Below are 26412 nucleotides of genomic sequence, written 5' to 3' on the forward strand. Positions count from 1 at the left end.
CTGCACTGTGAGGTTGTGTGGTGAGGAGCTCCTGGAGGTCTCCTTGTGGATTGCTTGTAGCCGACTTTGCTGCTTCCTCTTGGGCTTGTGGTGAACTTGAGGTCCCTGCTCCAGGCCTTGGGCCTAGCAGGGGCCTTGCCTATTCTAACCGGTCGCTCCAGGCATGGAGCGGCCGGCTCATACCCCCCCTGTCACCTCACCTTACCTGGGGGGAGGAGAGATGAATGCTGATAAGGTGGTGGCCTGGTTCCAGGAGGTGAAGGAGCTCTCTGAAAGCCTGGGGGAGTTGGAGAAAAACTTTAAAAGCATCAGGTACAGACATGGGCTCAGCTGGAAGCCAGAGCTCCTAAAGACTGATTCTACTTTAATATGCTTGAAAGCTGAAATTAAAGACAGGAAGAAAAGGCTGGCCTATCTGGAAAGTATTGGCGGTCCCCTGTCTGAACAGACAATGCACAAAAAGCGGTTTAATAAAATGCTGCAGCCGATATCGGATCTGGATTCTGATGATGACAACACAGATAAGTGCATCACAGTGGAGAGTGACAGCATGTCCAAAGAGGCCACCCCGTGGGTGAAAACCATGCAGCCCGAGGGGAGTATGACTACCATCAAAGGTGAGGAGGAACAAGTACCCAGCCCTGTGGTGGATGCCCGGGAGGGTGCTGGGGGTGCCTGTGCTGCTGCCCCTGCTGCTGGGGGTCTGGGTGGCATACATGCTGCTGGGGCCTTTGGTGAGGTTGGGGGTAGTGGTGCGGGTGCCGCCGGTGCCCAAACTATGGTTGCTGTACCCCCCCAAGTCACCTGGAGGTGGTGGTGTGGCTGGGGCTGTAACGGCCCCCCCGGGTGTCCGCACGGATTCCCCCCCTGGTGGAACCTCAGGGCCTGCATCGGGTTCACTACCGGTGGCTCCTGTGGGGTCTGGGGTGAAGCTGGGGGAGGATGAGTGCACCCAGGGCTCAGGGGAACGCTTACCTGATGGAATGGATACCATCCAAGATGGCGCTGGCAGCCAGATCGGCGTGGTGAAAACGCCGCGGTCACTTCCGGTTCGCCAGCCGGAGGTGACGCACGCGGCCGGAAAGCCGCATGGGCAGCCGCCAAGCGGACTTTTTGGTGACACCAACGCGGCCATTACTACGCATAGAGACGGAATTCCTGAAGGGGAGGCGGAATTGAAAGCCAATGCACAGGTGCAGTTGCCAGGCAGATTTCCTGAAATAGTTGCGGCCATTTGCGTGGATGGAGATGGAAGCCCGCAATCAGAGGCGGAAGTGGAGGGTAAGGAGGCTGACACACATGCAGATGAGGAGGAGGGGCTACGAGTGGACTCAGAAAGCGTGAAGGATAGTGAGGGAACTGTCCTGGAACCTTTGGAGTCTGCTAGGGATGTAGTTTTGAAAGGAGAAGGTATGCAACTGGCCAAGGAGCAAAGTCTAGAGGCAAGTCTTTCTGGAGAAGAACTTTTTGATGGGAATTCTTCTATCTATGATGGGGCCGAGACTCCTGGACCTGCTAGCCCTGCTATAAGCCTGGAGGACGATGCAAGACTTGAATTATTGGCCCAGGATCTTCTTGCAGAGCCTGGTGGAGAAAACCAGGGCCCTCTTGTGGATCATGATGGAACTGATGGACATGAATCATCGGATGGTGAGAAACCAATTTCTTCTTTATCCACTAAAAGAGCAAAAAAGGGTAGAAATAAATACAGTAAAGCTGTAAGGCTTGAGTTAGAGTTCGAGGATGGAAGGGGTAAAAGAAGGGCGTGCAGTAACGCTGCTTCTCCTTCTGAGATAGAGGAGACGGATCTCTCTTCTGGGGAGGATAGGCGTCAGGGAAGTGGTGTAAAAAATAAAGATGTTAAAGGAAGCAGGAAAACTCCTGCTTTCCGTCAGGAATCTGAAGGTGGGGATATTTTGGTGGACACTGGGAAGGTCCAGACTAGGAGAGTTATGCCTGCAGGGATTGCTAAAATGTTTGAAAAAAACCTTCTCTCAGATTTTTGCTCAGATGATGAGAGTGGGAGTGAGAAAGGGAAAGGAAAAAGTAGAAAGAAGAAGAAAAAGACGAAACACCTAGAGCCTCCTCCAGTAGCCGTGGAGAACTTAGTGACTGAGTTTAAGGCGGCCAATGTTACTTACAGGCTGGAGAAGGACAGGCTCATCATTATAGATGACCACTCCAATGAGGCGGTCATCCTGATGGTGGAACCGGGGGGGTATTATGGTGGCTTGTATCTGGTGGGCATGGGTGACCCCAATTGTGGGCTCCAACTAGAGTTCCAGGCAGACGGGAAAAAGTTTGTAGTAGAAAACGATATAATTAAAAGGCACAATTTTGAGGGTCGCGTGGAATGGATGGAGACCCTTTTTTTGCTTGGGCCGAATGCCCCCAGATACGGGCCCCCTCCTCCCCCCGTTTCCACCGTGGATGGTAATGATGTTGGTAACAAGACCGTGAGTGTTGTTGATGCTCGTGCGGGGGCTGCTGGGGGTGCTACTACTGAGCCGGAGCCGCCGGAGCTTGAGAGCGTGGTAAGGGTGGGCTTTCCAGCTCTGGGTCCTGCTGCGAACCCGGGGGCCCTCGCTCCTCTGGCGGCTTCGGCTCGGGGTACTACCTTGGCCAAACCGGTTTCATATTCCAAGGCTGCAAGAGGTCCTGCTCCAGGGAGGAGAGTCTTGGCTCCCCTGGAGACAGAATCGGAGGCCTATACCCCAGGCCGAAGAAATGTTGTGCGACTAAAGTGGGAGCACACATCGGCGATTCCTTCTAAGAAGGCATTCGTCCAGTATTTGCTCGGCCTGGGGGTTAGGCCCGCGGATCTTTTCGAGATTCTGGCTCCAGGGGACCCCCCACAGTACTATGATGTGTCCTTCCTCCCCCAGCACGGCATGGAAGCCTTCTTAGAAGAGAGGTTAAAGGAGTCGGTAGGAGGGGAATGGCACGGCTTTCAGGTCATCCCTCTCTCAAGGCAGTTGCTGGAGAGGAAGGCACACATCGTGGTGCAAAACGAGAGTATTCCGGTACGGGACCTGATGACCTGGGTCCAGCATTACGCTGACATTGTGTCCCCGCCACATAGGGTCCTGGACGAGCTCGGGATCTAGTGGGGGGAATATGAGGTGGCGATCAAACTCCATGTTAAGGAGGGGGTCGTCACCCATGTTCCCCGTTCCGCCCTTATAGGGCGGGATAAAGTAATTACGTTCTACCCGGGCCAACCCAGGACCTGCAATAGATGTGGCAAGCGGGGACATCTTGCCAGTGGTTGCCCAGATCCGAGGTGCGGTCGGTGCCAGGAGTTCGGGCACTCTACCTCATCCTGTAGGCGCATAAAGTGCAACTTTTGTTTTGAATTTGGGCACCCCTACACAGAGTGCCCGGTCTCCTGGGCCGCGATGCCCTCGGATCTGAAAAGGGCCATGTTGGCCGGTATGGAGGAGAATCATAGTTACATAGTTACATAGTTACTTTGGTTGAAAAAAGACATACGTCCATCGAGTTCAACCAGTACAAAGTACAACTCCAGCCTGCTCCCTCACATATCCCTGTTGATCCAGAGGAAGGCGAAAAAACCCTTACAAGGTAAAAATTCCTTCCCGACTCCAGATGGCAATCAGATAAAATCCCTGGATTAACATCATTGGCATTACCTAGTAATTGTAGCCATGGATGTCATTCAACGCAAGGAAAGCATCTAAGCCCCCTTTAAATGCAGGTATAGAGTTTGCCATAACGACTTCCTGTGGCAATGCATTCCACATCTTAATCACTCTTACTGTAAAGAACCCTTTCCTAAATAAATGGCTAAAACGTTTTTCCTCCATGCGCAGATCATGTCCTCTAGTCCTTTGAGAAGGCCTAGGGACAAAAAGCTCATCCGCCAAGCTATTATATTGCCCTCTGATGTATTTATACATGTTAATTAGATCTCCTCTAAGGCGTCTTTTCTCTAGACTAAATAAACCCAGTTTATCTAACCTTTCTTGGTAAGTGAGACCTTCCATCCCACGTATCAATTTTGTTGCTCGTCTCTGCACCTGCTCTAAAACTGCAATATCTTTTTTGTAATGTGGTGCCCAGAACTGAATTCCATATTCCAGATGTGGCCTTACTAGAGAGTTAAACAGGGGCAATATTATGCTAGCATCTCGAGTTTTTATTTCCCTTTTAATGCATCCCAAAATTTTGTTAGCTTTAGCTGCAGCGGCTTGGCATTGAGTACGATTATTTAACTTGTTGTCGATGAGTACTCCTAAGTCCTTCTCCAAGTTTGATGTCCCCAACTGTATCCCATTTATTTTGTATGGTGTTAGACCATTGGTACGACCAAAATGCATGACTTTACATTTGTCAACATTGAATTTCATCTGCCATGTATGTGCCCATATAGCCATCCTATCCAGATCCTGTTGCAATATAACACTATCTTCCTTAGAGTTGATGATTCTGCACAATTTTGTATCATCTGCAAAAATAGCAACATTGCTCACTACTGTATCCACTAGGTCATTAATAAATAAATTGAAGAGCACTGGACCCAGTACAGACCCCTGTGGGACCCCACTGCTAACAGTCTCCCATTTTGAGTATGATCCATTGACCACAACTCTTTGTTTTCTGTCCATTAGCCAGTTCCCTATCCAAGCACACAGACTCTTCCCCAGTCCTTGCATCCTCATCTTTTGCACCAGACTTTTATGGGGAACAGTGTCGAATGCCTTAGCAAAGTCTAAGGATGTCTCTGTGTCGGCTCCCAGTGTTTCTGTCCAGCCTGTCTTAGCTCCTAATGTGTCAGAGTCTGCTGTTAACCCGTCCTCTGTAGTCCCTTCCCCTGTTTCTCCTCCAGCCAGCATGGCCCCTGTGGGGCAGTCTGGGCCCGGGTCATCGGCCTTCCTCCGGGATGCTGCTCGTGGTGGTGGTGACTCTCCTCCCAAGGAGCAGCGACCTAGGCCTGAAAGGAATAGGAGGGGTGGGGGTCTCACTCTCAAACCTCTCCCCCCTGTTCCTATAACAAACCCTCCTGCCCCTCAACCTGCTCCCAGGAGGAGAAATCCTCCTGCACCCATCCCCTCTGCCATTGTCCCTCTCCCTCCTCCTCCTGCCCCCCCTGCTCCTGCCCCTCGTGCTACTGTTTTGTCCCCTCCCGCTCCGGCCCCTCCTGTTTCAGTTCTGCCCCCTCCCGCTCCGGCCCCTCCTGCTTCAGTGTTGCCCCTTCCCACTCCTGCCCCTCCTGCTTCAGTTTTGCCCCCTCCTGCCCCTGCCCCTTCCGTTCCAGTTGTGCCCCCTCTCCCTCCTCCTGACCCTCCTTTCCCTTCCCCTTCTGGCAGTAGGGCTGCCTTTCCTCCTGTTGGCCCGTTGTCTGCGGCTTTCTCCTTTTCTGCCCCCAGTCCAACAGGGGCTGCCTTTGCCCCGTGGAAGCGGGAGCACTTATCACTAGAAGAGAGGGAGTACCTAGAACAGCGCTTTAAGACAAAGAAAAAAAAGGCCAGTAGTGCTAAGTCCTTGTCCAAGGCCCCCCCTGAGGAAAAAATGGAGGCCAAGAGATTGGCCATTACACAGAGGAGGCAAAAGGACAAGGTAGATCTTAGCCTATCCAATAGGTTTGAAGTCCTGGCCAACTCTCCCCTCGCTTCAGAGGAGGAAGAGATGGCGGTTGGGAGTCCTGATGCTGGTGGGGAGGCATTGTAGCTTTGTGTTTGTCTTTTCCTTTTTGTAAATGTCGTCTTTTTTCTTTAGTTTTTGTTTCTTGTTCAAGGAAGCATACAGGGAAACCCTAATCATTCTGATGGCGGTTCCCCCACCACTCATGTTGGCAACGATCAACGTTGCCAGCATTAAAATGACCAGAGCTCGAAAATTGGCTTTTTCGATTTTGGCTGCCCTTGAGGTTGATGCTTTCTTCCTGCAGGAGACCAGGCTCACCTCTATGGCTGACCTCTGGTTGGCTGAGAGGGACTGGGTGTCCGGTCCAAGTTTTTGGTCTCTTGCAGGAGAGCCTGGTAGTGGTGTGGCGGTCCTCTTTAGGGCCGACATGGTAACTTGCCGACGAATTATTGAGGTGGAGATGGGTAGGTGTCAGGTCTTAGACGTCTGCGTGAGGGGGCAGGATCTCCGGCTAATTAACATCTATGCCGACCCCAAGTCTAAGGGGGAGAGAAAGCGCCTCTTCACGCAGGTCAGGCCATTCCTTTTTTCAGCCTATCCTGTGATCCTGGGTGGTGATTTTAACACCATCACTAGGGCCATGGACAGGGCAAGGGCCCAGGTCCGGATAGGTGTTGATAGTAAGTTTTTAGCTAAATTAGTTGTTGAGGCTGATCTGGTGGACGTGCACGTTCGCCATTCACCGGATCTCATGGGGTTCACCTTTTATAGAGGTAGTAGTAGGTCTAGGATAGATAGGTTTTTTGTTTCGGAGGGCCTCATCAGTTCAACTCCCAAGTTGTTGGCGGTGGAGTTCTCTGATCACCTTATTCTGTTGGTGGGCTTGAATGCTTCGGATGCTCCTTCTAGGGGTAGGGGTATGTGGAGGATGAATTCGTCCCTGATGCTGGAAGATGAGGTGAGACAATCCTTCAGGGAGTTTTTTCATGCACAGGTCTCTATCCTGGACTGCTTTGATAATAGGTCTGAGTGGTGGGAAGAAGTCAAAAAACGTGTTGCCAGATTTTTCAAGGGTCTAGCGATCCGTAGGAGTGTTGGTAGAAATCTCGCTTACCAGCATCTAAGGGAGAGGTTGACTGCTCTCGTCTCTGAGGGCGGAGATCCGGGGGAGATCTCTGAGGTCAAACTTCGCCTTAAGCAACAGCAATACGACCGGCTGGCTTCTTTGACTCTGGAAAGGGATCACGGTAAATACCACTCGCCTGATCCTTACCAGAGTTTCAAACAAAGCTCGGCACTTAAGACGGTCCGTGGTCTCAGGGATGGTTCGGGGTCTCTGGCAAAGTCCAGGTCGGAGATCTTGGCCATCGCTAGAGAGTTTTATGCTGACTTGCTTAGGGAGAAGCCACTTGACCAGACGAGGATGGAAGATTTCTTGGCTTCCGTACCAGGTCTGGGTGATGTTGATGTTTCTGCCATAGATTTGACAACTGAGATCACTGCAGAAGAAGTAGTGAGAGCCATTGGTGGCCTTGCGCCTAAAAAGACCCCGGGTCCGGATGGACTAACGGCTGAGTTTTACAAGGCCTTCAAGTCCATCTTAGCCCCTCAATTGGCTGCCGTGTTTAACAATTGCCTTGCTGGGGGCCAGTTACCGCCCTCCATGAGGCAGTCAGCATGCTCGGTGGGGTTCCGGTGGGCATCTCAGGTGGCTCATCTCTAAAGGTGGTGGCGTATGCCGATGATGTCACTGTGGTGGTCTCGAAGGCGGAGGAGGCGTTGGTGGTTGCCGAAGAGATCTCCAGGTACTCATTGGCATCTGGTTCAAAAATCAATCCGGATAAGTGTGAAACTTTCTAGATGGGTAAAGTTGAAGAGTCCTTTAGACCAGTGATTCTCAACATTTTATAAGTGTGTACCCCTTTTAAAACCCTGTACTCATCGAGTACCCCTATCATAGTAAACATGATCACAAGTACCCCTTGACAAATATATATTTAATCGTAGTACATGATAATTGGTTCTAAACAATGTGCAAGCATTTATTATTGCTTTTAATTTGCTAAAATACTAATTTGATGCTGTTTAAATAAGAATTATAATTTTCTAAATCTGTAAATTTGTTATTCTTGGTTGAAGGGACACCGAGCAGTGCAGAAACTATGGAAAGATGCATATCATTTTAAAGCTCTCTTTCTCCTCTTTCCAATGATATATAAACTGCCACCCTACGCCTTTTAGTTTTCGCTATTTTCGCAATTAAAAATTGCAGCGGTCGTGATTTCGATCGTGAAAATATAGAAAACGAAAAGGCGTAGGGCGGCGATTTAGGGGTCGCCAGAAAGAGGAGAAAGAGAGCTTTAAAATGATATCCATCTTTCCATAGTTACATTGTATTACACAGGGCGACTTTTTCTCAAAGTCAGCAGCTCCATTCAGCAGAAAAAGTCGCCCTGTGTAATACAATGTAACTATGGAAAGATGGATATCATTTTAAAGCTCTCGTTCTCCTCTTTCTGGTGACACCTAAACCTCGGCCCTACGCCTTTTAGTTTTCTCTATTTTTGTGATTAAAATCGCGGCCACGGCAATTTAAATCGCGAAAACAGCGAAAACTGAAAGGCGTAGGGCGGTGGTTTATATATCATTGGAAAGAGGAGAAAGAGAGCTTTAAAATGATATGCATCTTTCCATAGTTTCTGCACTGCTCGGAGTCCCTTTAAGTATATCAAGCCCAAGTACCCCCTGGACCCATCAGAAGTACCCCCTGGGGTACGCGTACCGCATGTTGAGAACCTAGGCTTTAGACTTCCCGGATCCTTTCCCATGCCTCAAGAGGAAATTAAGATCCTTGGCATCAAATTCTGCCCAGGTGATTATGGCCTACGAAATTGGGAACGCAAACTATCTGATGTGGGCACAAAAGTAGCTCGCTGGAAAGGTTGGAGTTTGACCTTTAGGGAAAGGATTGACTTGATCAAGACCTATCTGGTGCCAATAATGTTGTATGTCAGCTATGTTGCTATTTTGCCAGCATCTCTGTACACCAGGGTCAATGGCCTGTTTTTCCTGATGTTGTGGGGAAACACGCTAAACCATGTGCCCAGAAGCATTACTTACAAAACTATGCGGGAGGGTGGCCTAGGTATGGTCAACCCGATTGTTTTCTTCTCCTTTATTTTTATTAAGTACAATCTTGGTAGTTTGTTGATGGAGAACCCGCCTAGTTGGGTAGGTATCTTCCAGACCTGGTGCGAGCCTTTCCTTAGAGAATGGAAGAGCGGTGGCCCGGTGAAAAATTTGAGAGCACGTCACGGCTATCTTCCGGCCTATATCTTACCTTGTATGAAGAAACTGCTGCAGTGGGGATTGACGGTGGAGGACATCAGATCGGTCGACAGGAAAGTCCTGTCGGCTAGGTTGGTGGACTCCTACTTTCCTGACTCACTGGCCTTGAGGCACAGGCACAATTTTGAAGGGGGGCTTGCGTTTGCTTAATTCGCCGCGGGTTCCAAACAAATTGGGGGACATCGCCTGGCTTACCTTCCAGGGCAAGCTTTACGTTGGAGGGAACATGAAGTGTCGGGATGTGGTGGAGCGTGTCTGTCCTCGACAGGGGTGCACTGTTGAGGAGGACATGGACCACTTTCTGATGTCATGCCCCTTCAACGTGGAGGTATACAAACAGGTGGGGAGGGCTCTGAATATCCCATTCCTGGCGCATCTTAGTTATGCTTGCTGAGTGGACCTATGGAGCTTTCAATCTTCGCCAGGGTTATGATTTGTGCACATTATACATAGTCAGTTTAATGGTTAGGAGACACTTGTGGTTGGCACGTTGTGACTTAGCTATTAGGAAAAAAGACTTGCCCGTCCAGGTGGTGGTGAACAGCATTCTGGGTGAGGTGGGGACCATTCGGTACTTGGAGAAGAAGAAGCTGGGGAGAGGAGCTTGGGTTCTGGCATGGCAGAACATCAAGCCTCCTTGAACTGGTGGACTCCTCTCCTGGGTGTGAGCTTTGTCTATCTTCTTCTTCTTTACACGGTAGATTTTGTCCTTTTTGCATTATTTTTGAAGTCTGGTCGCAGGCACAAGGGGGAGTATCCCTTTGTGCTTCTTTCCTACTTGTAGGTAAGGTTTTTGTCTTGTCCGTGGGTTTAATATTTTTTTTTTTTTTCCTCTCGTCTAGTCTTGTGTTTTGTCTTCAGTCTTGTGTTTAGTTGCTATTGTAATATCCTCGGGCGTAAAAGTCCCGCTTAGTGTAAATGAGGTGTGTATGTTGTGCTTCACTTTTTTGGGGGTGGTGTATGTTATATGTTTTTGTTGTTGTTGTTGTTGTTGTTGTTGTTTGAGTGTTGTAATGTAGGTGTTGTCTTGCGTCTTTTGGGTGGTGGTTGGTGTTATGTGTATTTATTTGCTTTTCATCTGGTTGTCTTGTCGGTATGAATGCGTGTGGGTGATGTTTCCTCATCAGCCTGTTAGGTATATTCTATGTTTCATGCACGGAACAGATTGTATCTAAGGTTTCTTGTGCTTGTTATATTGTATCTTATTTCTTCATTTTATGCTATTTCAGATGAAGAATGTGCTAGACTTATGGCATATTATTGCTATATTATATGTTGGAACGAACTTGTTCCTTGGTTCTTTGTTCTTGTTGAATTGCATACTTTTAATTTTATTTATTATGTTGTATGCTGTATAAGTTATGTCAGATGTATTGGCATACTTTTACTTTATTTATTTCACCGTATGCTACTTTAAAGAGACTCCTTAACAAAAATTGCATCCTGTTTTTTATCATCCTACAAGTTCCAAAAGCTATTCTAATGTGTTCTGGCTTACTGCAGCACTTTCTGCTATCACAGTCTCTGTAATAAATCAACTTATCTCTCTCTTGTCAGACTTGTCGGCCTGTGTCTGGAAGGCTGCCAAGTTCTTCAGTGTTGTGGTTCTGCTATGAACTCCCCCTTCCAGGCCCCTCTATGCACACTGCCTGTGTATTATTTAGATTAGAGCAGCTTCTCTCTTCTCTCTTATCTTTTACAAGCTGGATAAATCGTCCTCTGAGCTGGCTGGGCTTTCCCATACTGAGGAAATTCAGACAAGGGCAAAGCTGTTTGCAGGAAGAAAAGAGCAGCCTGAAACTTCAGTGCATGAGAGATGCAGGGGGAAAGAAACACACAAATGATCTCTTGAGATTCAAAAGGAAGGGTGTATACAGCCTGCTTGTGTATGAATGTATTTTCTATGTGTGGACATACTGTACATCAACCTACTTCCTGTTTTGGTGGCCATTTTGTTTGTTTATAAACAAACTTTTTAAAACTGTTTTTAACCACTTTTAATGCGGCGGGGAGCGGCGAAATTGTGACAGAGGGTAATAGGAGATGTCCCCTAACGCACTGGTATGTTTACTTTTGTGCGATTTTAACAATACAGATTCTCTTTAAGCTTTGATTTAATAAAAAAAAATTCCCTGCACTGTACATTCTGTATATTCCTGTTTCTTCCAGACAGACATCCACTGTGAACCGAATCGTTCATTGTGATGATTCGACTCACAAAAAGATCCGGATCAAATGAACGATTCATTCATGATCTGGACAACACTATGAGTCCAGGTTACCTCACCACAGTGCAGTGAATATTAATTAGTCATGTGGCTAGTCACTGAGCATGTGCAAGCAGTCTAACGCAGCTAAAGCCAGTATAGCACAGCATGCTGCACTTTCCCAGAACATGCAGCGTTACAATGTAACGCAACGTGGGCACTGTGAACAGCCCATTGATTTGTCATTACTGTGTGGTGGGCTGCGTTACAGGCTGCTCTAACGTGCGCCTGTAACGTCCTCTAACGTGTGCCTGTAACGTCCCACTGTGAAAGCAGCCTAAAGAATCAAGTGAACCTTTTTTGCAGAAGTCTCTGCTTTTGCCTGATCTATTTCTAAGCTGCATACATTTGCATGAACTTGGACTAAATAGCATCTCATTTCCCATCCCTACTAATGGTCGAAGGCCAGTCCATCATTGTGTAATATGAGGGAGCTGCCAAAAAAGATGGAAGTTTCTACACTACAATTTGGTTTAATTTGTCATGTTGCATTTTTTTTTTGCTCCTTTGGTCTTTTTTAAATGTTGAACTAAACTTGGCATAATGATCTATTATTCTTATTATTGCAAAACGACACCACACGGAGTGTAAGGACATCCCCTTACCCTTCTATCTGTGACACAAATTGAGTTTCAAAACTTCCCCTTGTCTTCAGTTTTTCAGAAGCTTCTCCACCAAAAGCCAAATTCTCATTCACCATTTTCATCAAGACCAGCCTGACCAATTCGCCCATGTACTTTCCACCAATCATCTTCTCATAGCTGTACAGTGGAACAAATAACATGCAATCAGAGTGGGACATAGACAAACTATGGGCAAAAGACCTATCTAGTCTATACACAGTATATATATATATATATATATATATATATATATATATATATATATATATATATATATATATATATATATATATATATATATTCTATAGGTCAGTACCCAGAAACTGAACCAACTGGAAAATGAAACACTAGATTTCTTGTTAAACTTCATATATTACAGTGGTGGCTAACCTTGGCACTCCAGCTGTGGTGGAACTACAAGTCCCATGAGGATTTGCAATACTCTTGACAGCTCTAAGCATAACTCGGGGAGGCAGAGGCATGATGGGATTTGTAGTTTTGTCACAGCTGGAGTGCCAAAGTTAGCCATCACTGCTATATTACATGCAGAGTTAAAGAATCACACTATACAGGATCATACAGTGACATTAGAGAAGGTGATTGTGGCTATGATTGTTATATTTACAAAGCAGGAGATTGTAGCTGGATGCACATTTGAAATCACAAGATCCTGGTTATACACAAGTTATTATTATTTAGTATTTATATAGCGCCGACATTCCGCAGGGCTGTACAGAGTATATATATTGTCTTGTCACTAACTGTCCATCAGAGGTGGTCACAATCTACCGTAATCTCTACCTTAGTCATATGTCTATGTATGTATGTATCGTTTGTAGTCTAGGACCAATTTAGGGGGAAGCCAATTAACTTATCTGTATGTTTTTGATGATGTGGGAGGAAACTGGACTGCTCATAGGAAACCCACACAGACACAGGGAGAATATACACACACCATGCAGATAGTGCTCTGGCTGGGATTCGCATCAGTGCTGCATAGTGAGTGTGCTTACCACTATGCCACGTGTTCTCTTGCCCAACTTTCACCTTGTAGCTCTCTGCTGGTCTCATTAATCCCTCGAACAGAGACTCCACTGGGAGTCTTCAGTGAATCGGCTATGTGGATAGATCATGGTGAACCAGAACTTCTAGGATTTTGTAAGGTTCTATCACACAGGAGGCTGAAGGCGGTGAATTCACCACCTGTCTGCTGCTCCCATACATCGGCCAGTCGCTTGCTAGCACTAGGCAAGGGCAGTGGAGAGGGGTCCATCACATTGGATCGTGGCCACAGCTACACTGAGATGCAACATGATGCAGTTGTTGCTGCTGGATAATTATACAGTGTGTCCAGTGCTGACACATACAAACACTGCCTTTCTGATGCATTAAATTGCAGATGGAAGGTGATTGGTGACCGGCAGACGCACAGGATTAAGAGTTCACGTTTTTCATTCTGTGAGGAGTGAATGGGCCTCTAAATAAGGGCAAGTAGTGTTAGCTTTAATTTACAGAGTCAGGAGGAAAGATTTTACATGTACCACCAAGACAGAAAACAAGACGTTGTATTCTTACAGTTGCTGACCAGGATTTAGCGAGCCTTCATCCACCACACGATCATACTCCAGTCGGAAGTCTTCTATCTCTTCCATGTCCCCAAACGCTCCCCACTCTGTGTTGACACACATGCGTCCCTCTTTTCCTTCCACCAGCCCCACGTTACACATCTCCTCCATGTAACATGCATTGCAGCCAGTACCTAGAGATCAATGCAGAAAGCATCTCAATGCTAAAGAGAAACAATGCCTGTTTTAGCCAGACTTCTTTTTTTTTTTTTTTTTTTGTAATATACAGTATCCATATGTTTTTTTAAAGTACATCTGAAGTCAAAAGTGAAACTATTGAAAATAAATTGCCGTATTTATGTCATAATTAACTTAATAATCATCTTACTGATGCTCATTGCTCTTTGAGGACCCTCCCATTCCCCGTTCTGCTCTATGTTTGTATTAGATTGCCGGTGCAGTGGTATACTGTCGCCTATGCTATGCACAAGCGCACAGACAATGGGCATGTGTGGTTCGGAACTTGCAAGTAAAAGGAAGCTCTGGTGTTCAATGGCAAATCAATGGGCTTGGGTGCTCCCTTCCACTGGGTATGCGTGGTTCGGAACTCAGGCATGCTTAATGGAAGGAAGCTCTTGTGCTGCCCACATTCTATACATGGGGCAGGAGTGCTTTCTTTTACTTGGCTTGTGCAGTTCAGAACTTGTACATGCCCCATATCTATGCACTCATACACAGCCCCCGAGTATGTCCGGTCAACAATATTCAACCGCATGGGCAGTAAAATAGAGTTGAACAGGAGACTGGAGGGACTCGGAAGGCAACAAGCAGCGGTAACATGTTTATAAAGAAGTTATTTATCACACTAAAGATTTTTTTTAATAATTTCAATCACATTTAATCATATTAAAATATTGTACTTTAATTTATACTAAAACATTGTCTTAAAAAGTAAGGTGTAGATATGTTGATCTGTTGGCAAAATTTCATGGATGTTTGAATAATAAAATATGGCAGTAGCTCCCTGTCTAGTATTATATACTATTATGTACTACCGTATTTTTCAGACTATAAGACGCTCCCAACCATAAGACACACCTAGGTTTAGAAGACAAAAACCAGGGGAAAGAATATATGTGTAACCAATAAGAAAAGATCATCTGCATGAGGAAAAAATGGCAATGCACACTACCAGGTTCAACTATAGAACATAATCTTTATTCAAAACACCAAGACCAAACAATAAATAAAAACACTTAAAATATGGGTCATAGACCCTGGGGATACTGATATAAACACTGAATAACTATGTATGATGTGATCGATTCAAAAAAGTCAGCCAATTAGACTAATGCTGGGCAGTAACATATGCCTGCATGAATGCAGTCACAAGAAATAATATATATCGAGTGACCGATCTCACTGTTATTGAATCCTTATAAATCAAAAAGACTCAGTAGCATAAATGGCTACAACACTCTCTGGACAGCAAAGACATAGCATAATACAGATATTAAATCAGATACTAAACCTCTTGCACAACATGGACAATAAACTGTTAATCTTATACATGTTAAATGCCAGTCAGCGCTCCCAGCGAGACAGTGGAAAAAATCAAAGAGAGCAAAGTATTACCTGCCCGTCAGTGTACTCGTGCATGCAGTCCCCAGAGCCCCCTCCACGCGTATCGCGGCTCCTGCCGCTTTTTCAAGAGGTGCAGATAAGGTGCAAGGTGCACGTTTAAATAGTAACAACGTACGTCCCTGTAGACAGTCACTGCCTATCTTCCATGCGTGGCCACGCATGTGCGCAGTGACGCCGCTCCTCTCCATTGGAGCGAGCGGCGCATCTGCGCATACTAAATCTAAGTCGATAGGGAAGTGCGTAAGTAATAAAGTTTGAGAGCGCTGGCAGCACAAACTGATAGCCATGTATACATATATATGTAAAATTGATTAAAAACAAAAATAGCAATACAGGGAAGCAATGAGATAAACAAAAAGGGGGAAATTAGAGAAATATTCTGATGAAATAAAAACGTAAATAAAGAGAACATTAATGTCAAAGATATATAACCCCATCTAGTGGTGACAATACAAAATGTGGCAAAGCTCCATTATACAAGGAAATAAAAAATAGTAAATAGTGCATGTGTGGTGATGACTATACAGATATAATACATATAATGCATCAATTATATAATACAAAAAAAAAAATATATATATATATATATATATATATATATATATATATATATATAAAATCTGTTGTGAAAATCTTTGGGTGTATCCCGATTCAATTCATGTGTAGAATTTCTTCTAATTCGTATGTGAAAAAGTGCTGGTGCTGGAAATATCAATGTGGTATCAATATATCACTGGAACAATAAAAATAAAAATTGTGAATAAATAAAAATAAATAACAGATTAAAAACACTGATTGTAAGTGCAAAAGTGCAAAACCAACTGAAATAACATGTTGTGGAGCTGTACTTACTCAGCTCACACAACATAACGTGCAAAACACTCCTAGTGCCACATATGGATACTACAAACAAATTTACTCATCTCTCCTCCGGGGAGGGCTGCTGCTGACCACTGGCTGCTGGGGTGGATGTTATAGCTTGCGTGGGGCGTTGGCTGTTGCTGTTGTTGGGAGTGCTGCTCACAGCGGAGGTCTCTGAGGAACTCATGGTGAGCTCATATAGTGGTTGGCGGTGAGTGAAGTATTACTGATCCCAGCAATATACACACTGACTGGCAGAGTACGCAATGCTATATAGTCTAGCTGAGCGGTGTACACAGAGTGGCAGTAAACAATGCTATATAGTCTGGCTGAGCCGTGTACACAGAGTGGCAGTAAACAATGCTATATAGTCTGGCTGAGCCGTGTACACAGAGTGGCAGTACACACAATGCTATATAGTCTGGCTGAGCGGTGTACACAGAGTGGCAGTAAACAATGCTATATAGTCTGGCTGAGCCGTGTACACAGAGTGGCAGTAAACAATGCTATATAGTCTGGCTGAGCCGTGTACACACAGTGGCAGTACACACAATGCTGTATAGTCTGTCTGAGCCGTGTACACAGAGTGGCAGTACACACAATGCTATATAGTCTGGCTGAGCGGTGTACACAGAGTGGCAGTACACACAATGCTATATAGTCTGGCTGAGCCGTGTACACAGAGTGGCAGTACACACAATGCTATATAGTCTGGCTGAGCTGTGTACACAGAGTGGCAGTAAACACAATGCTATATATAGCGTGGCTGAGCGAGGTACACAGTGGCAGTACACACAATGCTATATAGTCTGGCTGAGCCGTGTACACAGAGTGGCAGTAAACACAATGCTATATATAGGGTGGCTGAGCGAGGTACACAGTGGCAGTACACACAATGCTATATAGTCTGGCTGAGCCGTGTACACAGAGTGGCAGTAAACACAATGCTATATATAGTGTGGCTGAGCGAGGTACACAGTGGCAGTAAACAATGCTATATATAGTGTGGCTGAGCGAGCGGTGTACTACTGTTCCCAGCAGCGACACACAATGACTGGGGGGGGACCCTGGCTAGCGTGGCTGGAGAGCAAACTACCCTGCCTGCCTACCCAAAGCTAAACCCACAGACAAATGGCGGAGATATGACGTGGTTCGGGTATTTATTTACCCGAACCACGTGACCGTTCGGCCAATCAGAGCGCGTTCGGGTCCGAACCACGTGACCCGTTCGCCAATCACAGCGCTAGCCGAACTTTCGGGGAACGTTCGGCCATGCGCTCTTAGTTCAGCCATGTGGCCGAACGGTTTGGCCGAACACCTAATGGTGTTCGGCCGAACTCGAACATCACCCGAACAGGGTGATGTTCTGCAGAATCCGAACAGTGGCGAACACTGTTCGCCCAACACTAGTTCCTTGTAAATGTGACTCGGAGCTGAAATAAATAAAACATTTTATACATACCTGGGCCCATCCGCTCGGATTGCTCCCATGCCTCCGTCCGTCCTCCGCTGCCCACAGCTTCGGGAACTGGGTTCCATCACTTCCGTCAGTCAGAGCCAGTCTAACGTAAGAGAAGTGCGCTGTTTGCGTATAGGACGCACTTCTCCTGCGTAGCTGGCCGTGATTGACGTCAGTGACGGGACCTGGTTCCTGAAGCTGCGGGTAGCGGAGGACGGCGGGGTGAGAGTGATCCGAGCGGATGAGGCTGGAGGAAGCCCCAAGTATGTATAAACCGTTTTATTTATTTCAGCTCTGGTACACTTTAAAGCCACACAAACAAAAGGTTGGGGTGAGCCACCAGATGGAATGATTCTGTTATAGTGAAAGTCTTGTTTACATTTTTATTTTATACTGGTTTACTACTTATAACTGTTTTTGGATTGTGGAACCAATCACCTGGGTTTCCATTCATTCTTATGGGGAAATTCACTTTGATATAAGAGTGCTTTGGACTACACGCATGTTTGCAGAATGAATTATGCTCGCAAACCAAGGGTCCACTGTATATATATTGACAACACATATCATAGCACTGTACATAGTACAAAACAGACAATAGTGGGGAGCATAGATATATGTCAGCAGCACAACACGCTATATAAGCAGGACATCCAGCAACGTAAGCACAAAAACATCACCAATATTGGAAAATGTTCATTTGATAAAATACACAGAAACAGTATACACCCTGGGGGGGGGCGGTCTCTCTGCCTTTGCGAGCTTACAGTCTAGAGGGTAGTGGGATGGAGGATAATTTTTGCCACCCAAAGGCAAACAATTCTCTCTAGGCTTTCTCTCTAGGCTTTCTCTCTAGGCTTGCTGGAGCCTGGATCGCTTAGCTCTTTCTGCTTTTTTCCACTGATAATAGTCTTGGTACATATACCTTATTCTGTACCCCACTGGCTAGCACTCATTCTCGGAATATCAGTGTTTACAAACTGCTTCTGAGTGTACAGCGGTGACACACATTGACCTGTGACACTGCAAAACCCTAATCACTGGCGGCTCTCCCACCCGCAGCCAGGCACATGCCTCGTCTGTAAATAGAAGATGTGTAAAGACAAAAAAGAAAGCTGGAATGATCAGGGTGAAGGACACAGGCAGGAGTGCAGCCCATAGCCACTGTTTACACAAGAATGTTTGTTTTTACATCGTGACAAGTTTTGTGCCCATTTATTCATACACTGTCTATTGAGCATACTGTATCAGCTGATGTCCATAAAATGAGGTGACATGATTGACAGCCCAGAACACCACTATGTATTCTACTCAGGTCCTTTACAAACTAATCACCAGTAACATGCCTGTCACTGGTTGAAAAGGTGCCAACTATTGATACAATATCGATTGTAAATTCTTACCAAATCTATGTAGTAGAAGAGAAAATGGTTACTTTAGGTAGTCACTCATATCACATAGAAGTGGTAAGAGTGTACAATCAAGGTCAGGGCCAGGCCGAGGCAGAGGCGAGAGAGGCTCCAGCCTCAGGGCACAGTGTAGGAGGGGCGCACAACTCACTCAGCTATCTTTTCCCCTATTGTACTTGACTGTATAATCTGAGTGGTTATCCCGTAGTCATGGGCCCCCTCTGAGTGCCCCCCTGCTCAGTAACATGCAGTTAACTGTTTACAGGTTCCAGTAGCATACAGTGAACTGGGTAGGGCCTGTAAAAAAAACGCTCCATGTCAGTCTGAGTCTATGTAGGCGTTAAGTAAACAAAGCATCTTATCTATTTGCCATAAACACCTCACAATCCTTGCAAGATCCCTTCTTATTAATGTATTTGGATCATACTTATATTTGCAAAATAAATCTTTGTACCTCCTTCTGCTTATATGTTGTAACATTGTCAGTCAACAGCAGGAATAGAGTCTGAAGAAGGCTTACAAGCTGAAAGATTACTAGTACCAGCAATGCTTAGCTGCTATCATAAGGAGTTACACACAAAGGGCCATATTCTATTGCTGAACTCGCCAGCGCTAAGCACTGGCGAGTTCTTAACTTAGGCGATGGGGGCATCGCCTAATCTAATTAAACTTTAGACCCCCCCAGGCGGAAAAGAACTCGCTTGGGCGATATAATCGCAAAGCGAGTTCTTAACACGGAATCCAATTACCCTTATCATGTCTCCGGGAAGCGATGCTTCCCGGCAGACATGAGCGTTAGCTTAGACCTGCAAAAAGCAGGTCTAAACTAGCTAACGCACGTCGTCGCCGCAGCATCTGGGGGTCTCCTTTAATAAGGAGACCCCCAGAGCTCCCCGTCGGGTCGCCGCACAGTTTAGAAGCCAGCGCGCAGCTCTGCCCGGCTCCTCTGTCATACGTACCGCCGCCAATCACCCGCCGCCTCTCGCCGCAAAATCCGTCACGTAATTACAGTGTATCTAACACTGTAATTACTGTGCGCATAGAAGGAGCCCGGGCAAAGCATCTTTGAATCTGCAGCCGGGCTCCCCATTGGTCTGCTGTGTGAGCCATTTTATTGGTTCAGACAGCAGACCAATGGGGAGCCCGGCTGCAGATTCAAAGATGCTTTGCCCGGGCTCCTTCTATGCGCACAGTAATTACAGTGTTAGATACACTGTAATTACGTGACGGATTTTGCGGCGAGAGGCGGCGGGTGATTGGCGGCGGTACGTATGACAGAGGAGCCCGGCAGAGCTGCGCGCTGGCTTCTAAACTGTGCGGCGACCCGACGGGGAGCTCTGGGGGTCTCCTTATTAAAGGAGACCCCCAGATGCTGCGGCGGAAGATGTCGGCGATGTTCGGCGGACGAGTGCGCATGTGTGGGAGTGAGGCCGTGGTGCTGATAGACAGCACCACAGCGTAAACCTCACTCCCCATCGCTCGGTAACAGGGAGCATCGCTCAGGCTTTCGCCTGAGTAATGCTCCCTAACGATCGGCCATCGCGCGAAGGATATGGGCAATAGGATTTGCCGGTAAACCTCGCGCGATGGCAAGGTGATAAGTAGCTCGCATCTGCAAGCTACTTATCACCTTGAATAGGATATGGCCCAAAGTGTTTCTCTCCATCCCCTTGCTTTCAGAGTCATGAGACAAAGGCTGGGGCTGGAATGATTTGTCTGTGATCTGTCCACAATGGAGCAGTTTGCTAGCAAGTAAAGATTAAAGCAAGCCAGCAAACTAGTCAAGTAGCCAATTTTCTCGCGAGTTAAATGCTCGCCATACATACATTGATTTTGATCACCCAGATGGGCCCCACCAGCCAGCCACCCTTTGTGCCCCCTCATCCCCCCAAAAAATATGAAGCTGGAGCCGCCACTGCCCATAGTAGAAAACGGTTGCATATAAAAACTGGTGAGTGGTTGTGATCTGTGCAGATGTACCTAAATGGGTATGGTGTTGTGCAAGCCCATATTACCCTTTCCTATGAATGTCATTAGATACCTAAGAATGCCATGCTGTTTCATGGGAGTGTCTTGTGAATTAGCCCAACAGTGTGAGATTGATTATATTCAAATGGGTGACAGAGTAGCGGCTCATTTTATCAAGGGTTTGTATAGAAGAAAGGAAGGGAAAAAATTGGAGTTGGTGGCAGATATACTGGAAGTTTTAAAGACATATACGAAGTCCTAGTGAGATGCAACCTTCCAGCTACACTACAATGCAATGGAACATCAGGACTATTTGAAGTGACGTATAGAAGAATGCAGTAAATTATTCTGGATACCCAACAACCTCTTATATCTACTGTATATATTGCTGTATAGATACAGACGCTCCCATTCTGGGAGACCAGGTATTATTTGCACTGGCTTCAGAACTTTCAGTAAAAAAAATTCCGAAGAGATCACCTGACAGGAGTAAAAATGTGGCCACCTGTGATAAATTTCAGACTGTAAATCAAGGTGAGAAAATATTTTACAATGGGCAAACACTGACTAAATAATTTATAAATTACTATTGTAAAAAAATAGCAATTTTATGCAATTATTTTCACTACAGTTCCTCTTTAAGAACCTCTGTTGACATTGGAGGTAATTTTATTTGCCTGTCCTCAAAAAAAAGTGGCAACCAGAGCAGGATCATTCACCAGACAACCTAAGCAGGTACTTGGGGCCTAGTGGGTGTCAAGGGGCCCACCTGACGCCTTCTTTGACCTCTCTTTACTTCGGCTTACCAAAAAGGACCACAAAGGACATAAACTGAGAGAAAGAAAATGTTACCTATAGAATGCCTGGGTTAGAAAGTCTGTCAGGTTCTTAAGGAGAGTCTGAATCCAAAATAATGTGCTCTTTTTATCGCCCACTTATGTTAAGCAGTAAGATGAAAGCAGATTTGCCGCAAGCAACAGCGCGGTAGAACAAGGTATTTATCCCCCCAAAATCCCGGGGCAAAGTTCCACGACTTTCCAGGTCATGGATGTTGCTGCCCAGGGGAGGCAGAGCTTTGCGCTGTAGCTCTGCCTCCAGTCCAGTAAATCTCTGCTGATCTCCGCCTCTTCCCGCCTCTCTCAGTGAAAGAAGACTGAGAGGGGCGGAGAGAGGCGGAGGTTGGCGGAGATTGACTGGAGCAGAGCCAGAGCTACTACGCAAAGCTCTGCCTCCTCCAGGTAGCGAAGGGAGAATTTTGCCCCGGGGATTTCAGGTGGATAAATACATTGTTTTGCCGCGCTTTTGCGGCGAATTAGCTTTGACCTTACTGCTTAACATAAGTGGGCAATAAAAAGAGCAAATTATTTTGGCTTCAGACTCTCTTTAATGCTGTCATTTCACAAAATTTCAATCACATTCTGTCCCTTTCATTGCCAGCAGTTAACACAACGTGAAGTGCAACTCTGGGACTCTATCCCCTGCTAATGGTGCTGAATGGCTGTGCACTGTGTTATCCGGGTTTCCAAATACAGAAATCCGGACGCGAACAACAACACTAGTCCTGTATCCCATAGAGCCTTTCTGGTCCTTTCTCCGCCCACTGCTGTCCTACCTATGTGAAATAATTTGAGCTGCAGGTAGAATTAGGGCCTGTTTCCACTACACGCAGATTCTGCATGCAGAAAACTGACTCCAATGACAGCCTATGGGAAATCTGCATCAGAAAAATCACGTTCAGTGGAAACAGGCTCATAGGCATTCATTGGAGTCAGTTTTCTGCACGCAGAATCTGCGTGTAGTGGAAACAGGCCCTAAGTCGTCCGCCCTCCTTGGGCAGCCTTGGAAGTACTCCTGTCCCCGATTACTCCCCAATATGTGCTGATCTGTACTGCACACGTGCAGTCCAATGTGAATGCACCCGTCTTTGGAAGAACTTCGGGGCATGAGTACTTCGGAAGCATTCTGATGACTTACAAAGGCACACATTTTGAATGGGGGACAGTGGGGTGACGAAGAGATGGAGAGACGGGGAAGGCTCTATGGGATCCAGAACCTTCCCTATTCTTAGCTGAGTACCTAAGTCTTTTTTCAGGTTGCTTTAACCACTTCGCCATATCTGGACGCATATATCCGTCCAGATAGGCAGTGGTGCTGCAGCCGTGTGTTGCGCGCGATCGGGCGCGCGCCCGCGCGCGCCCCCACTACCTCCCGCTGCCCCCCCGATCAGTGAATGGGAATATAATTCCCATTCACCGATCCAAGTCCCCGGCAGAAATACCGACGCTTTCTCATCAGAGAGCGTGGTATTTCTGCCCCCAGGAAACAACTTCTCTTCATTTTAGTTCCTAGATGCGACATCGTTCGCATCTAGGAACTTTTTGAATGTGGCCAAATAGTAAACTGCACCCACATACCTGTATTGAATAAAAAATACATTATTTTACATCTAAAATTGGCTATTTACCTCCCAAACTAAAATTACCCAAATACATTTTTGTATTAAAAAAAATAATAAAAAAAATTACAATTAAAAAAAAAAAAACTACATAAATAGTTACCTAAGGGTCTGAACTTTTTAAATATACATGTCAAGAGAGTATCTTATTACATTTTTTAAAATTATAAGCTTGTAAATAGTGATCGACGCAAATTGAAAAAATGCACCTTTATTTCTAAATAAAATATCGGCGCCATAAATTGTGATAGGGACGTAATTTAAATGGTGTAATAAGCGGGACAAATGGGCACATAAAATGCATGGGTTTTAATTACTGTAGCATGTATTAATTTTAAACTATAATGGCTAAAAACTGAGAAATAATGTTTTTTTTCCATTTCTATCTTAATCTTCCTGTTAAAATGTATTTACAGTAAAGTGGCTCTTAGCAAAATGTACTACCTAAAGAAAGCCTAATTAGTGGCGGAAAAAACGAGATATAGATCAATTAATTTTGATAAGTAGCGATAAAGTTATTAGCGAATGAATGGGAGGTGAACATTGCTTGGATGCATAAGATTTTCGAAGCTGTAGGCTGAAGTGGTTAAGATAAGCTATGGTTGATAAAATATAAAATATGTATGCTGGCCATTGGGGTAGGAGTAAGAAGCCGTCATCCTGAATATGGCAACCATTCTTCATTTATTTTAGCTTAATGGGCATGGAGGTAGAAGGCTGAGCAAAAGTAAGGCCAGAACATGGAATTTAGCCCCCATTCTGGCAGAGACGTCCCCTTTTGTAAGATGAAGTCCCTATTTTCATGGTTTTTTTTAATATATTGTTTCCTATGGTGAGAAAAAAAAATAATGGTGGGCCTTTCAATATAATCAAACCTTGATTAGCCACATTGTTCATAGCAGCCTATTCTGGGCTGTATAGTATATGCTGCCTCTGGCCTTCAATATGGGGCCAGATTAGCCAGGGGTTAATTGGACCATGCCTTGTAATGTTTTCTTCGTCATCCTCTTGATCAACAGGGACATGTGAGGTTGCAAGCTGGTGTTGTAACTTTTTTCCTGCTGAACCCGATGGGCCTAAGTCTTTTTTCAACCCAAATAACAATGTAAGATAGAGGGGGCTCTTTGTTGAGCTTCTGTAGCTGTTTACAGGCATGGAATAGACCCCTACATAAGCTGGAATGGACAGTGCATGGGACTTTTTACATTTGCTGCTGGACCTTTGGCAGAACAAGTTGATGATTCTGTCCATCCCTCTATATCTGAGAACTGGAAATGGCATTATCTCGGATATCCACCTGAGCCATCAGGTGTCGATCGAACGTAGGTGGGCAGCATTTTCACACTTGCTTCTTCATTGGTTTCCAGGTGAAGCCCCCTCTCCATCTCAGCCAGCAGCCTGCTCATCAACACCTGCAAATCTACTTCATGAAGCTTGAATTCCAGCAGCATCTGCTCCACCTAAAATAGGAAAAAAAACAGCTAAATAAGAACTCCCCAAAGCATCTTTTTCGTTTGCTTGCTTGAATTTTCATTGATCACTCAAACCCTCATTTTCTCCCACTACAATGGCCGTGTTTTTTTCATGAGTTTGAAATAGAATTTTAAAAGGCTTGTTTGGCTTCCAGTAATGTGGCCGATATAAAACTCACCCATTTTATTGACTCTTCTAAAGCTGTCAATTAAATATTTTAAAGAGTACGTCCAGCATGAAACAGAGAACTGGCAATGTAAGGGTGGCCACTAATGATCAAATCTTTTTCATCCAATCTTACCAAATCTATGTAGTATAAGGGTAAATTGAGTGAATATACTGAATGGATACTTCAGGCAGTTACCTTCTATTACATAGAAATGGTAAGATTGGATGAAAAAGATTGGATCATTAGTGGCGACTTTAAGGCTCTCTATTATTGTTGCAAGGATTGGGGAGCGTTTGCGTTAATCACTCATCCGCTCGCCCATAATTCATTAACAACAGAAACTCTGCCCCCTCCATATATAAGACAGCCGTGGTCATGTTACCTGAAGTCTTACAAAGCTCTGTGGCCATCCTCTCCTGCCTGCCGGGCCCTGCCCACAGCTTAGCAGCCACCAATTAGGCTGTGGTTGCCAAGCTGGGGCGGGCCAGGGCAAGCATGTGTGGGTGACCACAGAGCTTCAAAAGACTTCAGAAAAAAAACACCATGACGGCTTTCTGTCATTCATAAACTACTTGCCAATGGGTGAGTAATTAACCCTACCACCTGCCAATCCGTGTAGCAATAATAGAGAGCATGATATCACGGGCTCTATATTTTTTTTTTTTTAACCAACAAGTTTATTGAGGCATATAGAGTAAGTACAGGCAACATTGCAATAGCAACAGAATGGAAATTAAAAACGTGCAGGGATACATACATGTAAATCCATACAGAGTTATTACAATCAATTATGAGTTCCATTGGGATGTTAACTTTTTACAAATTAGCGATTTAGCAAAGTACAAGTTTCAGCAAGTAAGGGGGTTATATGTAGTAAAAGAACCACACTACATGACTTTACTATAGCAGGTACTGTTATTTTTATCTACAGTTCAGAATATTGAATGTCATGCAGTGTTATGCACTGCTGAGGCAGGCACATGATAGCAGCAATTGGAATTATTTCCTGTTTTCCCATTGATCCCATATGAGGTGAAGTTGGGTGACACGGCCCCTGTGCGTATAGACCAGTTTTTTGTATGCCAGACCGTCATCCAATCTCTTAATCCAGCTAGAAAGAAGCGGAGAGGCAGGGGACAGCCATCTCAAGGCTATCTCCTGTCGTGCCGCGAATAGAGTCTCACGGATAAAGGATTTAGTGCACGGTTGCATGCCTTCGTCTTGGATAACTCCTAGTATGCATAATATTGGGTCCAGTGTTACTGGGGAACCCATCTTATCATGCAAGAATTTAATCACTTGCTTCCAGAAGGAAGAAATGTGGGGGCAACTCCAGATTAGGTGGTAGAAGGAGGGGGAGTCGAGGTCACATTTTGGGCACAGCTTGCTAGCATTGGCGTTGTACTTAACCACACGCGAAGGGGTCAGATAAGCTTGATGTAGGATATAGAGCTGGGTAGCCCGGTCTTTAATGCATAGGGAAGCCCTCTTTACAGCCTCTAGGGCGTCATCCCAATCATCTTCCTCTAGTAGCAGTCCTTCCGCAATCCATTTTTCTTTGGAC

General features: G+C 45.6%; 1 protein-coding gene across 1 annotated transcript in view; it reads right to left on the reverse strand.

The window, feature by feature from the left end:
• Nucleotides 1-26412, reverse strand: part of LOC137522255 (uncharacterized) — a 92914-nt gene that overhangs the window by 61993 nt on the left and 4509 nt on the right. The window contains exons 3-4 of the mRNA XM_068242284.1: nucleotides 24504-24666; nucleotides 13431-13604 (exon numbers count right to left, since the gene is read on the reverse strand). Coding sequence (XP_068098385.1) covers nucleotides 13431-13604; nucleotides 24504-24666 — 337 coding nt within the window. The remainder of the gene's footprint in view (nucleotides 1-13430; nucleotides 13605-24503; nucleotides 24667-26412) is intronic.

The sequence above is a fragment of the Hyperolius riggenbachi genome, chromosome 6, assembly GCF_040937935.1.
Source record: "Hyperolius riggenbachi isolate aHypRig1 chromosome 6, aHypRig1.pri, whole genome shotgun sequence".
In the NCBI taxonomy this organism is placed as follows: Eukaryota; Metazoa; Chordata; class Amphibia; order Anura; family Hyperoliidae; genus Hyperolius; species Hyperolius riggenbachi.